The sequence below is a fragment of the Dysidea avara genome, chromosome 7 (genome assembly GCF_963678975.1).
Source record: "Dysidea avara chromosome 7, odDysAvar1.4, whole genome shotgun sequence".
In the NCBI taxonomy this organism is placed as follows: Eukaryota; Metazoa; Porifera; class Demospongiae; order Dictyoceratida; family Dysideidae; genus Dysidea; species Dysidea avara.
This window is the reverse complement of record NC_089278.1, coordinates 36,141,371-36,159,947: the sequence shown is the minus strand read 5'-3', so window position 1 is coordinate 36,159,947 and position 18,577 is coordinate 36,141,371. Positions and strand designations below refer to the sequence as shown.

At 36.0% G+C, this 18,577-nt stretch overlaps 1 protein-coding gene across 1 annotated transcript in view; it reads right to left on the bottom strand.

Moving 5' to 3' along the window:
- Positions 1–11,808, bottom strand: part of LOC136260829 (uncharacterized) — a 37,901-nt gene extending 26,093 nt beyond the window's left edge. The window contains exons 1-3 of the mRNA XM_066054707.1: positions 11,704–11,808; positions 6,769–6,867; positions 3,700–3,798 (exon numbers count right to left, since the gene is read on the bottom strand). Coding sequence (XP_065910779.1) covers positions 3,700–3,798; positions 6,769–6,867; positions 11,704–11,772 — 267 coding nt within the window. The 5' untranslated portion in view covers positions 11,773–11,808. The remainder of the gene's footprint in view (positions 1–3,699; positions 3,799–6,768; positions 6,868–11,703) is intronic.
- Positions 11,809–18,577: the final 6,769 nt, after the last annotated feature.

Genomic DNA, 18,577 nt, shown 5'->3' with positions numbered 1-18,577 from the left:
CTGCTGTTCTTGTGGCTACATTTCCAAGCGCTCCATGCCTATGCATTATCTTCAAAGCATTCAGGCCGTTTACAATCTTCTACTTGGTTTAAACAACCTGTCTAGACATGTAATTCCACAACAAAATGATTCCCAGTCGTTGTAGCAGGTTGTATGAAAGTGAGAATTGCTGAGTAATTATGTAAAACCCAAATGCTTGTCACACTTGTATGACTTTAGCACCTGGTGGACTGCCCCTACAATTATCACTAATATACTACAAGGTGTAAGTTGAATTTGTTACTATATAGTTATATAGCAGGCACGAGTGCTCTGCTGATATAAATGCACGAGCCTGAGGGCCGTCAGGCCTGAAGGCAAGTACATTTATACAGGCAGAGCACAAGTGTACATTGTATAACTGCTATGTACCACTCACCTAATAGGCAGGGAGAGTCTCATAAGACAGCTGCAACTCTTATAAAGGCCAGGTTTCTAACATCGATTGTGGGTGACATAGCCGAATGCTGCGGTGACGTTCCCTCTACAGTACCGCAAAGCTAGTATGCTATGGGAATATCACTAACTTGCATTCACTGTGACTATCATCATGTAGTGCTCAGCATACGTGATCAATCAATCACCTGTGGTGATTCTCCCCAGTGAAAAAAGCAGCTAATAGACAGTTTAAGTAAACAAAACCTAACTACTAAACAATACTAGTTTAATTCTTACAATCCATACTGGCTAAACTCGAATCTGGTGGCATGACAAACTGGTTGCCACAATCAAATGTAATGGTGGGTATTATTTAGAATATAATAGTTTTATCGAGTCATTGCCCAAGTGAGCTACGGTTTTACCTGGGTTCAGATGGCACCAGACTAGTAAGGTGTTTAAGTACATTTATATATATGTAGACTAGAGTTGTGGCCACCATGCTGGCTTTTTCAATTGCCATTGGCTGCTTGGTATAAACATTAAACCTATCGGTGATGTTATGGCCCACAATCAACTTTTACATGTCAGGCTATAAAAGAATTCAAGTGACCTATGAGGTGTCTTTCCACCTATTTGGTGAAGTGTCGTAGTGGTCTTGGCTGCCAGCATTTGTGCAATGCTGCACAAAACCGCAGCCAGTGCAATATCTGTATATTGCACTGCGGTCGGTGCATATAAGTTATAATGCACTTGCTGTGGTCTGAAACAGTGCCATATACAAATTATGGCACTAGTGGCACCATTGAACTGCCCACGCAGAGTGGTACATATTATAATATGACACCTCATTAATTTCACATGTGTATCATGTGTGGCCAGTGTGGGGTAATGATGAGATGTTCTGTTGTCACAACAAAAAGTTATGATCTTGTCCACATTGCAGCTATGACTGTACAATAGTGGGTGATTTTCAAACTGTAGTGTAGTGACTGATTAGGTCCATACATTAGAGATATGAGCAGTGTAAAGTACTTGTTGTACTGTTACAAAAAGTTGATTTTCACCATGTACATTAGTTAATGTTACATGTTCTGATGTCACTTAACTGAACCCAGTCTACACAACACTTGTTGTCATAACTACAATACATTAACACATGTACAATTATATGATGTTATATCATCACTTTATGTATTGTATCTTGTGACACCATTAAGTTGGATCATACCCCATCATAATATTAAATGTGAACTCTTGGTACAATGTTATAAGTACTAAGAGAAATTATTACCAATTGTGTGTACACTTCACTACAGCCATATAAACACTACTCAGCAATGTTACTACAGGTATACAGAAACTGTGTAGCTAGGGATGGGAGGTATTGCTTTTTTGAAGAACGGTACGGTATTAGGAAAAATACCTCGGTATCACTAAATACCTTTTATATTGTACACTTTTTAAAAACTTGGGTAAACTATGATTTACACTTATACCCACATTGTGCTAGTAGTGAAAGTTATCTTTTAAAGGAACAAATGAAATGACAATTGTACCACAAAGTAAGGTTTGAATATCTCAAAAGGTAAATTATTGTGTTTGTCTTGTCCACAGCATAAACACATGGGCTTGACTTCATGTGTAGCCACCACTAAACCACCAAAAATTTAATTAATACATTAAATTCAGTATTCGGTATTTTTAGAAAGCCACAATGGTATCTGAAAAATACCTTTTTAACTACTAATACCTTAAATACCTCCCAACCCTATGTGTAGCTACACTGGACCACTATCAGTTACAAGATGATTGTTAAGGAAGGTGAGGGTACTATATAATACAGTGGAACCTCAGTTATCCAGACACCACTTACCCAGGTTCTTACTTAACCGAATTATGGAAATGACTGCTCAATATATTAGAGTAGTGACTGTTCTATTAGGGTAGTTGAAAGTGCTGATATTTAAAAAAATTTTGATTATGCTATTTTAATGTTATTTATACACAAGTTTCAGAGATACAGACTTTTCAGACTTATGGACCACCTCTGGTCCCAAGGGGTTCGGATAACTGTGGTTCCACTGTAGTGTGTTCCATGTGTACATCATCAAATATGTGGACCTTTTAATGTGTACCACAATAACACAGATCATACACAACTTGTTATCCACTATTAGTACAACTCATAACATCAACAACTACCTATACAACACATCTACCTGGTTAGGTCAAACTACACTACCATATAGTGGATAATATTTTGGTGGGACTATACTTGTAAATTTAGTCAGTCACATATAACATTCATCAAAATTGTGTCATGTATACACATATTATGACGGGTAGGTAAAAACAGTGGACCCAAGGACCAAGGACCCGGGGACCAACTCTTCTTGGAATTTGTATACTTCACACTATTCTATACTTGTACTAGGAACTTCTGCAAGTAGTCCTGTATGGCCAATCCACTTTTTCCCCGTCACGGTGATTTCACACGATGTTAAACCAATTAGAAATTGTAAGTGCCTCTGAAAAAGTGTGAAGCTAACTGCATTTATAGCCTGCTGTACAATGAGCATACTAGTCAATGAGCATACTAGTCAATGAGAATACTAGTCAATGAGCATACTAGTCAATGAGCATACTAGTCAATGAGTATACTAGTCAATGAGCATACTAGTCAATGAGCATACTAGTCAATGAGCATACTAGTCAATGAGCATACTAGTCAATGAGCATACTAGTCAATGAGCATACTAGTCAATGAGTATACTAGTCAATGAGCATACTAGTCAATGAGCATACTAGTCAATGAGCATACTAGTCAATGAGTATACTAGTCAATGAGCATACTAGGCTATTGTGTCAACTCACTACTAAAATTTAGAAACATTGTACAAATGCACAACGATTAATGAAGTCTGGTTGAATGCTGAACTGCTGGACTGAAACTTGCTTAGCTAGTAATTGCTATTTCTCTTTTTACCAAGGCACTTATAATTACTAATTCAACATCATGTGAGACACTGTGACGGGGAAAAGTGGATTGGTCATGCAAGACTACTTGCAAAGGTACCTAGTACAAGTATAGAATATTGTGAAGGGTATAAAATTCCAAAAAGTTGGGTCCCCTGGTCATCGGGTCCTCTGTTTTTACCTACCCTAATATGACATGTACCCATACCAGTGATTTGTGTCACTAAAATGTGATAAAGAATACTTCACATTGTTACACTACAATAAGCATTTCTCATTGTATGGTTAACATGTATGACTCACTTTGTTCACTGCATGAATATTGGCTCCATGGTCTGTGATGTATTTCACAGCAGCAAGAGACCCCCTCCATGCCGCCCTGTGCATGGGCGTATCACCATCCTAAAAGTCAAACAAAACATGATTATTACAATTTCACAATGTCAATAGTAAATGTACTGTGTACATGACATTTTGTGTACGTACCATGTATACGTCTCAATAAGATTAAAATTATTACTGGAGAAATTTACCATTACTGTTACAAGTTAGAACATGGTGTATATAGTGTGGTTTGATATTTGGGAGATAATGAAGTCTTTAAAATCCACTAATAGACCTGCTAACAGGTAACTGAAATGGTTAGAGACTTTCCAAACAATTCACATATTCACACTTCCAACATGTTCACTGTATACTATTAAGAAAATCGAACACCTAGTCAACAAAGTCCATATTTGTATGTACATTTCAAAAATATAATTTAGTGACTATATGCATGAACCATGTTCTACAGTAAGTCGGTGCACTCAGACCTTAGTAGTAGCATCACTAATATCCTCATGTTTGGTCTCTACCCTATACTTGTGAGGTTGGTATTAACAAGTTGATGTTGTGCTACGTCCATGCAATTAATACTATCCCATTTTAACTAAATAGGTAATTAATCAGCCAGGTATATAATTTAGTTTATATTCATGCTATAGTTATGATTAATTCAACTAGATAATTAGAATTGTAAATACTGTAATTTAGTATATTTCATAATTCATGAATTATTTTGTAATTCAATAATTACATTGCTATGCACTGCTAAGGAAATGTAACTATAACAAACCACTTTAAACCTCAAATTACACACTTCTCATTTGTTTTATAGTGTGTCTATCGTGTTTTCTCACGCAAATTGTTTAGAGAAAGCCTTGAGGCTGCCCTTCATTTTTGTTCGCGTAAGTATGGGTAACCCCCCCCTCCTCCTTTCAACCCAAAGGATACGCTACCTCTGGTAACCTAAGAAGCCTTCAGTGTTGTTTTTAAAGTTGTTAAACGTCTATAAAACCGAAAGGGTAGACCAGTATATGAAGAGTCGCCATACCCGTATTTCAGACCACCGAAAAGAACCACCTCAGATTATGTGTGTGGAGGTTTACCACAGACTTTCAGTTCTTACATGCTGACTACTTTTTATCATTTTTAATGTTTTTGCTACTAGTCAATGTCTCAATAAGATTAAAACTATTACTGGAGAAAGTTACAGCATGGTGTGCATAGTGTGGTTTGATATTTGGAGACAATGAAGTCTTAAAAGTCCACTAATGGACCTGATAACAAGTAATTGAAATGGTTAGAGACTTAAATTTCCAAGCAATTCACATATTCAGACTTTCAACACATTTACTGTATACTATTAAGGAAATTGGAAACCTAGTCCATATTGAAATGTGGATTTCAAAAATCCAACTTAGTGACTACATGTGTACGTGTATGCATAAGCCATGTGAACTGTAAGTTTGCGCACTCGGAATTTACAGCATGTGAGGTTGGTATAACAACAGAACTACTGGGAAATGTTAGTGAAATATTTAAACAAAAACATGGAGTATGAAAAGTGTGAATCTAGATACTTAGCTAGTGTTCACAAGTCCCAACTACAGTATATCTGATTCATTCTCACTATCTTATGTATCTAATACATGTCAACACTAACTTTAAAAGTTGCAAAACTTTATTAGCCAATCAGAACAGAAGGACACATATTTGGTGACAGAACAGTTTTTTCTCAAACTATTCAACAGTTAAATCCTAACAAAGTCTTTCAATGTACTGTGCAGTAACAAAGTACATGAATCCTTTGAACAAGGGAACATGTAGTGTAAGGGATGATAAATCATGCAGCACTATAAGTCGTGCAGTTTCCACTTTTCTATGTTATGTATCATTAAAATATGTAAATCTGGTTACTAGCTTCTGATCATGTTTGATGGATGGTAAGTGGCGTGAAACATGCAATGTCGTGATGAAAAACAGCACAGAAAAGTACAGAATTTTAAGTTAGGAAAACTACATGACTTCAAGTGTTCTACTATGTCACAAAGGAAGTGTCATTATCAGTATTAGTTATAATCGGTGCCTGCTTTGGCCAATCATTGAACACTTGACTAGGCAACACTACCACTTGAACCAGCTTTCTAAGCAACGGAAATTGCTCTATGTTTTAGATGCATGACTTAACGTGTCACTGTGAAACAGATAACTTTTTACATTTCTAAAACTTAGTCTACTTTATAACAAGCAAAGCAGCTATCCATGTTCTCAGTCAGTAGTACCACTGGGTATCCCTCAAAGTACTATAGTCACTTGTACCAAGTGTGGATGTAGTATATCTTGTGAGACCATTAAGTTGGATCATACCCCATCATAATATTAAATGTGAACTCTTGGTACAATGTTATAAGTACTAAGAGAAATTATTATTATTTGTGTTAAGTGAGACTTAAGATATTCTACCATGTCACAAAAGAAGTGTCATTATCAGCACTAGGAATTATGGGTTATTGAACACTTGACTGGACAGCACTACTAGCTTTCTAAGCAACGGAAATTGCTCCATGTTTTAGATGCATGGTTTAATGTGTCAATGTGCGACAGGTGCAAGACGAATGGTCCTTTATGCTAAATGTCAATGTTGGCAGTCGAACTTCAAACATGACATTTAAACATGTTATTGTTGGTTGTACTATCCTAACATACCACAAGGATGTAGTGCCTACACCTCACAACACTGTATATAGTAACTATGAGTGTATGGTCCAAACTGTATATTATATCCACAAGCTTACACTACATGACCCACTGTACAAAGTACCAGTTCTATAACATAACCTACTGTACAACTGTACACCACTGCATGTAACCACAAAGTTTAGTATATTTCTACAGTATTAGTGTATGTATCCCTAGTGGTAAGGAAAATGTTTCAACAACTATAACAGTAAAGACCAATTGATGTGTGTATACAGATCAGTTGATAATAGTATATGTATAGTGGAACACATAGTGGTGACACATAGTGGAACACCGATGTATACTCACTTTGTCTTCACAGTTTATCTTTGCTCCTTTCTCATGTAGATACTGGACAACTGGCACATGACCATCGGCTGCCGCATAATAAATAGGAGTCCCTCCATTCTGTAAGAACACACATCACATGTTTTAATAATATAATAAGTAACTCATTATCATGTTACAGTAAAATTAAAATGTTTGAAGATTCAAAGTTTTGTTGTTTTCATGGTTATGCTAATTAATTGCTACAAAATCCCCCCTCAAAACCAGTAAGCCAAATGTCCTGCTTACAAAAAATCCTCACCTAAAACTTTGATAAAATTTTGAGATTCAATAAAACTCTACTTTACATTTCACCGTACAGCATAACAGTCATATACCATATATGGTATTTAGTACTCATCATAATTTATTAAGGATTCAACACATAAAGCATTACACTTGTTATTATTGAGGATAACAGAAATTGTCATACATTAACAGTACAAATCATGAAAACAGTGAAAATTTCTCCCTTGAAATTTCTAGTTGTATAGTAGCTAATACTTCACTGGTGGTGGTTGTATTATTACTAGACAATTGACATGTTTTAGGTTGACTGGTATATATACTGTATGACTTGTTTGTTGGTGAGTGATAAATACTGACTAATGCAGAGCTTATGATACGAATTCTCTGTTGTCCTGCCACAATGTCCTGGCAAACCAGAATTGTAGTTGCCTAAATCGACTGGACATGTGGAAGATGAATGCCCAATATGCCACTATAGTATAGCACATGAACATTATAGTGGTAAGATGTCACATGCCTTACTGCAGCTGTTATGTGGTTACAGTACACCAGAGGTTGGCAATGGTATATACATTTGTGGTCATAAGAATGTATACTATCTCCTAGCAACCAAGTGACTGTTATTGTTAATAGCATGCCAGCTCAGCCCTTAGGCTCCCTCCTTGTGCTTTGATGGGACACTGTGTCTGGACAAATTGTATTATGGTCAGACATCTATGCAATTTGACCAGATTTTGTCCAGGTCTGGATTAGTGCTCTGCGATATATCGGTAATACCGTTTATCGTGATAAATTATTGTAACCGATTATCATACCGTGACAGCGTTTGATAACCGATATATCGAAATACCGGTATATCGATGAATACTGGTATAGGATTGCTTTTAACCCAGCCTTTGGTGTTTAATTATCCAATTTGTTGATGGTTTAGTAGACATTCCCTAAACAAAACTTGATGTTGTCACATTACAACACATGCTTACTTGTACTGAACTATATAGTTTTGGTTTTTGGGATGATACTAGGCCCAAGAAATGATGCAATAGTTACAATAACAAGCTAACTATATACCGATATACCGCGATATTTTCCTGTTACTAATACCATGTATTCAAATTTCAATACCGCCGAGCTCTAGTCTGGATATTATCCAGTGTCCGGATGTTATCATAAGCTCTGCTAATGTAGCATTCAACAAGTTGCTGCAAAACACTTATTGAAATATTTAGAATTTTCTACTGAGTGACTGGGATAAGTAGAATTCTAGGAAAATCAGAACAGGATGGGAACATAAAGCAGGATCAACAAATTGAAAAGCCTGATAAAGGTCATCATGTCAATATACAGGTAGCACAATGCTTCTTGCAGTATTTTAAAATTCTTTCACTAAAATACTCTAATAGATCATTCACCTGCTAAAACAAGAATGTTTTGTTATCTGTTCCACCAGGGACCTGCACTGAAACCCTGTGAATTGATGCACTACAGCTGGCATAGTATATTGACTATCTAAGTCATCAATACTAAATGTTAGCTTCTCTTTTGAAACTAAAAGATTCAACTCTTGCAGCTGCCACATACTATCATGTGCATTTTATTTCGAGGTTACAGGTAGAGGATTCTCCCTTATCTGAACCTCAGTTATATGAACACCTCAATTATCTGAATGCCAAAAGTGACTGTTCTATTAGAGTATTTTGTCATTAATGTGCACTCTATTAGAGTAAATGACTGTTAGTAACTGAATGAAGCTCTACAGTGGAACCTCAATTATCCGAACACCGATTAACCAAACTCTCAATTATTTGAACACCAAATCGACTGCTCACAATTAGGATATTTTGTCAACAAGTGTATGTTTTATTAGAGTAGTTGAGCAAAGCTCTGTATATAAATGTATGGATGTTCGATTTTACGTAATATTCAATCATATGAACACTATTTCCCCCCAATTAGTTCAGATGATTGAGGTTCCATTGTAAATCAACAGGCTTCATTTATACAATTTCACTTATCTGAACGCTATAGGAACAAAGATGTTCAGATAACTTCCCACTGTCAGTTAACTTTGTAAACTTCCTCATGCTTAATGATTCAATTTTTTACAAGTATTTATAGTTTCAAGGAAGGAGCAGTATTGATGCCATAGTTAGTCTATATACTATGCCAGCTACGGTCTACCACAAGTTCACAGGCTTTCACTGGTGCAATAGTTAACAAATACTTTTGACTGCTCTATTAGAGTATTTTAATACAAGTGACTGTTCTATTAGAGTGTATCACTCATCATAGCGGATGGATCCAAAACTGCTGCAAAGAAGTATTTTACTGTAAAATTCCGCCTGTACATTAATATAATTACTTTTATAAGGAATTTTCTGTTGGTCTTTCTCATTCCCATTTTCCTACCTACCCCATCAATGATATTGTGAAGCCATTAAAAAGCAAATGATGTAATAACAATAAAGTAGTATACAACACTTTCTAAAACTCTTTAACCCTTAAACCCACAGAAAACTTTTCGGAATGCATATTTACACAATATGGGCATGCATGGCGACACTAGGTGGGGTAACTTAATTCTTACAGCCTAAAAATACACATAGATTAAAAGTGTATTTAATGGGCTACTTGGAGAAGGTTAAACGAACACTGTAACTACAATGGCTTACCTGTTATGAAGCAGTGAACAGTGATGAGTCGCGTCTCTGTGTTTCTAAATTCTTGCCACATGTTTAAGTTCGATTGTGGGTTTACCCATGTGAGTCATATATGGCCTGATATAAAATTTCACAACGAACTGAATGGAAGTTGTTGCAAAGCGATAAGATAAACTACCATCAAGTTATCAACCATTTTATAAAGGTACGTAAAGGGTTCGCGTGTTTCCTTACCAAAAAGTTATTTTCAAAGCTAGTTTTGGCCTCATCATTTAGCGTTAGGGTAATACCCTAGGTATCATTTTAATCCACAAGTAGAATGACATAAATTGCATATCCATTGAATGGACGCTTTGAAAGTTACAGGGCTTTGTGCAAAGCATGCATATTTATTAAGTTTAAATCCAGTTTTCTGGATTATGCGGGTTTAAGGGTTAACTTTGTGCTGTGGAAAAGTAAAAGGGTAACAAAATAACAGTGTGTAATTAAACTTCTATTTATGTATTTCACCCAGGTGGTTGGCTATAGCATAACAGTGTCATAAAAAGCATAAACAATGTGCTACATAGCAACCACCTTGAAGTGGCCTGTTTAATCACCTGTCACAATGTGAACAGCTGAAAAAACACTTCAGATTACAGTTAACTTGGATAATTATTAATCAGCAAGCCTGTATTCCTCATCTCAATTCTTGCTATTGTAAAGTTCTGGTAATGTAACTATTTCACGGGCTGTGAAATCATAGAAAATCTCAAACAGCTTTCATCACCACATTGTCCCTTTAAACACATTTTATTACAATGACTGCTAGTAGCTTGTAAAAATTTAATTTTCCTTTCACTTGTATTAATTCAAGCCAAAACCTGTTGAGGCTCCTGTTAAAGGAGGTTCTTAGCTACATCCTACAACAAAAGGAGACTGGATGAATCATTCTATACTACATGTACAGTAACTAATGATGTGTGACCATCACAGCAAAACCTCAACTTGTTTGCACAAGCATGCACTTTAAGAAAAATGAAATTTTAAAAAGAACAAAAAGAAAAACGTACACAAGTTTTTATCAGGCCATTACTAAGAGAAAGAAGAGTCAAACTATACAACATCTCATTCATCTGCTCATGGAGGGTTCAAAAATCTTTGCTTCATTTCTGTAGCTCCAATGGCATGCATGTCACATGTGTTTGTTTATGACGATGCTGCGGAGATGTAAACAAAATCGTTGTCACTTCTTCAACTAAACTACCTTCATACTTGTATGCGTAAGTGACTACAGGGTTAACACTATACCTTGGTTAATAGGGTGAACATTTTAAGCCAAATTCCAACATTGTAGACTAATGCTGATGGAAGTTATGGCTATGAATGTAAGTGTCTGTAGTTTATTTTCAGTATAGTCACTGTACAAATCAATCTCTTTGCTCTTCCTACCGTCTAGCGCTATAATTCCAAAACTACTCACCACAAAAGGCTGAGACTTTGGTGATCCATTCCTTGGGCACTGTAGATAATGTGAGAAAATAAAAATATATGGAAGTTGTGCGAACAATCTGATTTTTGCTGAGACAGTCACATATTTGAAATACAATATTACATTACTATATTTCATCAATACCACAGATATAAAATCCTTATAAAAACTTTAAGTAGAACATCAATTATGCAAGATTTAGCATCCAACTATGTAGTTTGTCCATTTGCTAAGGAAATGTGGACTCTGATAAAAATCACTACATTATTAAAAAGATAAGCTGTATAACGACTACAGTACACAAAATGTAATTGTAGTTTGTCCTTTTAATCCAAACCACAAAATTAGTTTGGACTACTGAAACACAATAGAGGCACATACAGACTAATGGAAGATATGTAATATAACATTCATTGTTAAAGATCGATCATCACAATAGTCTATAATGTGGGAATAACAGTGTCCACCGTATTAACATGGGTACATACACATATGAATACAACAAGTACAATATTCACTTGTGAAATACCAACATACTCTATTAGTACTGTTGATGTCATGACCTAATCCTACTGCTGTGGTGACAATATCCAAGTTACCACCCATACAAGCATAGTGTAGCAGATTTGTTCCAACCTGTAAACAACACAAATTATGTTACTTATCATCACCTAACATGTGATTACCATGAGTGTTACAATTAAACATTATACATTGTGTCAAACAATAATTTATTGTTGAGAGGAAAGTTGTGAAATGAGAAACCATTTAAAAGTCACAAAGTGTAGATGGTATCCATTTGGTGGCCATGAAATGACTACAATGATTGTATTGTTTATAGTCATTTACACTATTACAATCATTATCTGCTGGAACTTTTTAATATCACAAGTGCAAGGATTTACTTTTTAATATCACAAGTGCAAGGATTTACTTTTTAAGTTTGATTAGGGATCATAGAAATAAAAATTTGTGAAACAAGGAAGGTCACCTACCAGGCCCGTACCCAGGGGGGGTTTGGTCGAACCCCATACTTTAAACTGGAAATTTTATTTTTACTGTAAAACGATCTTTTCAACTATAATCTGTGTTCTAGCATTCATTAAACGCATTCCATGGGCTTCTACCAGCTGAAATGTGTGTGGCTTCCAGGTATTAACCATAGTGCTTCTAGGTTATCTGTGTACATAGAAACCACTTTAATGATGCATGAATACAGACAGTGGTTTTCTCTCTATCACTAAGACTTCTATTATTCTACTTACAGTATCTTAATAAGGCTATCCATCGAGCCATCCTTGACCATACTGCACTGAGAGCTACTATTAATGCTATTTCAATTAATTCCAATTGTAATTTGTTAAATAGTTTCTACTAAGAGCCCGGAATAGCAATGATAAGCACAGACTTGATGGACACTGTGACTGATAGACTGTTAACTATAGCAACAACTATAACACAAGTAAGCCTGGCTTGTTGCATCCAATGATATGAATTCTAAAGTGTCAAGTGTGTGAGTCTGTCAGTTGTTTTCATATTAACCTTATTGTGGTTATCATCCATGTTTGGACAATGGTGAAATGTAAGGTTTAGCTTATAGCTGAAATGAATGACCCTGAGCAGTCTTAGAAATGCTGGAGTGTACATGCACTACAACCATATTTTAATCTCTTGTTTGTATTAGTGTGCGATGGGCCCATGTTGGCCGGCTCTGGCAAAATTGGGTTGGGTGGGCCATGCATGCATGGTTGGTGGTAGGTATATAGTGTGTGAAGCACACTCAGCATGCATAGTATGCTCCTGATAGTATGCATAGTATGCTCCGTCTGGGGGCATGCTCCCCAAGGAAATTTTTTAAAGAAATGCCATCTAGAAGCAAATTTATCCTAATTTCAGTTGGGCATAGTTATCCAATATTACAATCAATAATTTGTTCATTAACAGCTGCATTCAATCTAAGCTTATTGGCCAGTTGCTAGATGAATAATGACCACAGTACTGATACTGTAACAGTGGCATGGCCTAAATTGTACCACATAGACAATAAGGCACTCACAAATATTTTGATGCATACTCTTGCCAAGACTTTTCCGCAATACTCCGTGTTTGAGAGACTGGCAGACTTGTGCTTAGTATAGTTTTTGGTAAGTTCGAGTGTAAGTTTTACTTAAAAAGCAGCAGACTTGGCACTCGTAATTGTATGGCTTCTCGTACTGTCAGTCTGCTACATGCTAGTCAAGTTTACTGTAGTTGGGAAAATGTTGGGTGGGCCATGGCCTACTTGGCCCCCCATCCAGAGCCGGCCTTGTGTCAACACAATGATGTGTGAGAAGTTTATTTAATCAGTGCATGCATTTCTGCATTTAAGCAATTTGAGGCTATTCTCAGGACATTGAATATTAAACCTTTCTCAGTGTCTAGGGGCACAGACCCCCGCATCTGGGATCGCCTACCACTTCAATTTAGAACCCCCCTTTTGAAATTCCTGCATACGGGCCTGCCTGCACCTGAAGATATATACTAGTGAACATGTATAAACTCTAACATCTAGTTTTACCTTGTACTTGTTTGTTTACTTTTTGTATCATAATTACAGTAGGACTGGTGATCAACTCATACATACCACATCAAAAGAAAGAATGGCTCCATAAAATTTATGTTTGAATGCATACCCCAACTATCAAATACTGAAAAGTGTAGTTGCCCTACACTTCGTTTTTAGCTATGTTCAGCCTGTTACACAGTGTTACAAATGAAGAACATAACAAGCAGTGCCTCTGAAATCAATTTGAAAATACAGACAATTTCCGTTACAAATGTAATAGCTAGTTAGCAGAGAAAAGCCAAAGTGTGCTACCACGAATTGCAAACTTGGCATTATCAGCAAAAAGAAATGGGACACAAAGGAGGACAAAGGTAAGTCCATGATGCATGCATTGTACGTACTGTGGTGTGCCAAAAGGCACCTGTCAGGCTGAAGCGACACTTAACAGTGAAAAAGTGAAGCCTTAGCCATCAGTAAAATACACTTGTCTGTAGGCATTAGCCAGGCAGTTAGCCATGAAATTTCTGTGAAATGTTTTTGTTGAATTACATAACAACTTATTGAAAGTGTTTTGGCTACTTTGAAGACACTTTTAGGCTTGATTCCACCTAACCAATACTGGCAAGAGGCATCTTGACATTGGTTTCTGGTCAATATTTTGTGTAAGAAAGTTAATACACCATACTACTCTACTGTATGATATAACCAACACTGGCTGAACATGACCAAAGTAAACATATTATTCCAGTTCCTGTATAACACACACTTGTCTGTCATGTGACCACACCAGATCCATGACTGAACAACACACTACTATGTGTCTTGACTGAGTCAATGAATATGTGCCCCAGCGATCAATTAATGAGGTGCTTATTTTCAGGTACGTATGTTCCACCTTTTATGAACAGTACAAGAAGCACCTCTACAATTAGTATACTCACTAAGGAAATAGGTTTATTGTTTTACATAAACCGCAATACATAATTAATTAATTGTAATTTTGGATTTCATAAATTTATCATAACTTTTGTAATTCTTCAATATGTTCTTACGCACTGCTAAGGAAGCGCTTGCTAAACAAACCACATTTAACAACACATTACACACAGAAGTATCTTCCAAACTGTTTTATAGTTTGACTATTGTGTTTTACCCACAAATTCTCTCGACAAAGCCTCAAAGGTGCTCTTCATTTTCGCTCCATACATAAGGACACACACCCTTTCAACTCGAAGAAATAAGCTATTCCTGGTAGTCTACAAGGCCTGTACTGCTGTTTTTCAGTTGTTAAATGTCTGTAAAACCTGAAAGGAAGTTCACAAAGTCTGAGTGAAGTAGCCACACCCGTATCACACTGGTGAGTAGAAACCACTTCAGATTAAAATTTACCTGTGTGGAAGCTTATTACACTTAATTTTACTTCTTATGTGCAAGCTGCTTTTATCATTTAACGATTTTGCTCACGTGGGTGCATATGGACAAACATAGGTAGATGGAGATAGGTAGATAAGTACACACACACTTTTATGAAAACAATTGAAATCAGTAAACCATACACGTGCCCACAGCTGGCCTAAAGCCGGCTGTGGGTGCACACCTGGTTTAAAAAGCCAAACCTCCATGATCCCTATTATACAGTACCTATCATACTCTATGATAACTGTACTTATTACAGTCAGTGAGAGAATTTTAATCTGTTGTACATACACACCACAACATTTAAATAGAAACTGTTTATAACACACAATCAGTGTGTTGTATGGAGTGTTCTGATGAAACAATAATAAAATAAACTGATGGGTCATTATTAAGTATACAATGTACTATTGCATTATAGCAATAATCATATGCATGAGTGGACAAATTGTGATTCATAAAATGGTTATAACTTCTGAATGAAATAAGTTGTCAACTTCAAATAACTTCATCTTATTCCTTTCAGTGAGATCATTTATTTGATACCAAGTTTAACTAATTTGGTTGACATCATGCAGATGAAATATAGTCAAAAATCACATTTTAATCCCAAAAGACCACAAAAATGTCACTAAAAGGGTTTTTTCCATAATGGATTCCTAAGGACTTTTGATATGTTATAGAACATGTTTTCTGTGCTAGAAAATGTTAAGAAAGGTTTTGTTGCAATTAGTGTGGTTAAGCCATAAAATGACTGGACTATGTGTATTTGTATTTCATTGTTGTTAATTATGACAACTTCATACATGTACACATGTACGTATATTATTGGAATTAAACTCCATAGTAGTAATGTACCGATACCACTTTTTCACTACAGATCCAATACTGATACATTTCAAGGCAAATTGGCTGATACCGATCCTATACCAATACTTTGCCACACAGGAATTACTCACAAGAAACAGCTAACAGTAGTCAATAAACCAGCTACTAAACACAGTTGCTAATCTCATCTACTGCAGTTTGCTGGTTTTGTGGTCATCAATCATGAGGATAACAATAGTGTATGATTTCAATGAATCTTATTTCGTGGCTTATTACAGTTTCCGCTGTGCTAGTAACCGGCTTCTTTCAAATAATTCATAGCATAGATCAGCTCGTGCTCAACTTTGTTGATGTGTGATTGACGCCACCATCTTGAAAAGTAATTAAATGACGTCATTCACAGTATCGGTTGGTATCAGGCATTTACAGCTTTATCAATACAAATCCAATACTGCCAAAATAGGGCTGATACCAATACTAGTACCAATATCGGTGCATCACTACTCCATAGTACAGTGATTAGTAAATAATAAAAAAATAATTGATGAGCAATTATTATTATCAAGTAACACCTAGTACAAGCTAGGTGGGTGATTTTAAGACATCAAGTTGTTGTCATGGTACAAGAAATAACTAATGACAATTGTCCAACTAACAATAATGTGTAACTGCTTTGTATATATTGCCCACCCTAAATAATGTATAACATGTACATGATACACCACTCACTTTGTCAACTGCTTGTATATCAGCATTTTTGTCTAACAAATACTGGAAAACACGGACCTGTGCTTTCACGGCAGCTATATGAAGCAAGGTCTGGTTGGGCTATACAATAGTAGACAATACATGTAATAGTAGATACTACTACTTTCTTACCATATTACAGTAAACCTTGTGTAGCTAATATGATTGTCTTATACCAATTTTATGTGGCATTATTAACAGGTCACTAAATGTCATTGTACATAATGTCACAATTATAAACTATCAAGATGACCAAGACCAGGGGCAGTGGAGTATGTCACCAAAGAGTGAGGAGGGGGAAGGGAAATTTCGGCAACGAACGTTACTGTTTGAAGCACACAACACACATGGACACCATTTTGGGGGATGGGGCATATATTTTAGAAGATGAGATAGTAATTTTACTACTTTCACTACATTGAGTTAGTCACAGTGTTTAAGGTATATCTGTTCTATTAGAGTGGTTGACTGCTCTATTAGAGTACCTTGATGTTTTGTTACAACATTGACCAAAAAGTTAACACACCAGTATAGTATGATGGTAGTCTCAATGAAATATATAGAGCAGATTCCACAAAAATTATCTGATAACTTACTACTGTTGTTTAGCACCTACGACACATTAAATACATTGGAAACTTCACCTTCATTCCTGTCAAAGCCACTGGTAAACAGCTCTCGACTGGCAATAGTACATCAAACTGTTCACATAAAGGTCTTGTGTTTGCTTCCCAACTGGTGACAACTTTTTCTTTTCATTAGCAACTTTTGGTGACCGTTTTTTGATGAGTTACATATTCTCCTTCGTGTATTAACACGATTTGTGTTCTAAATGAAGCACTAGCTACCTTAAAAGTTTGTTGCAAGTTTCTATGTGTTTTTTGCTTGTACACTACACCACACCACAGAACATGGTGTAGAGAACACTTGAACTACATCTCATTGTAAACCACCTTACAAAGTGCTAGAGTACCTAACACCTGTATGTAATAATGATTCTAATCCTACTGCCAGCATAATTTTTCTACTTAGCTAAACCTTGTTACACAAAAAGTTATATTTTCATACTGGGGTATACAAACTAGGGTTCGAACATTCATCAACTAAAGATCACGAATCTTTCGAACTTTTAGGTTCCTGTATACAAATTATAAATCACACCATATTAACCTCATAGAGGCATGGCCTGTGACCACCACTAAACCATCAACACTTAACTTAATTAAATGTCAAATACCATACGTCTACCTTCCCCCAAAATCATTACGGAACACAGCAAGATGGATACCATATATAGCCTAAATATTTCGAACGGCAAATTTCTCAAGGTTGAGCAATGTTGCTAAAAATTTCGAATTCACTTAAGTTCACTTGGGCCCTAATACACACTACCATTACAATGAGAACTTACAACAAAACACATAACAGCAGTGCAGGTATAAGCAGGCCATTTAGGTTCACATTAGTTTGTCTGTGTGTTTGTCCCATATATGTTGTATATTCCTTTTGCAGTACAGGTTTGTTAGATGTATGTACTATGTTTGAACTGTTTGGTCAGCACATCAAGTGTAGTATAGCAACTGAAAGTGTATAAACTACATGGTAGGGCAGGTACTACTGATAACTTTTTATGATGTCCAGTTATTCCACCAACTAGTAGTTATGTTAGTTTCCACTAACTCCTACTGATCTTAGTGAAATATGTAGTTATCCACCAGCTGGGTATTCCACAGAAATATCACTTGTATGTTGCACCGATATGAGATTTGGCTGATATTCTGATAATCGATACTGGACAATATTTTCAAGCTGATAAACGTAACCGATCCGATATGGTACTAATTTAGTTCATTTATAGTGGCAGTAGTGCTACAA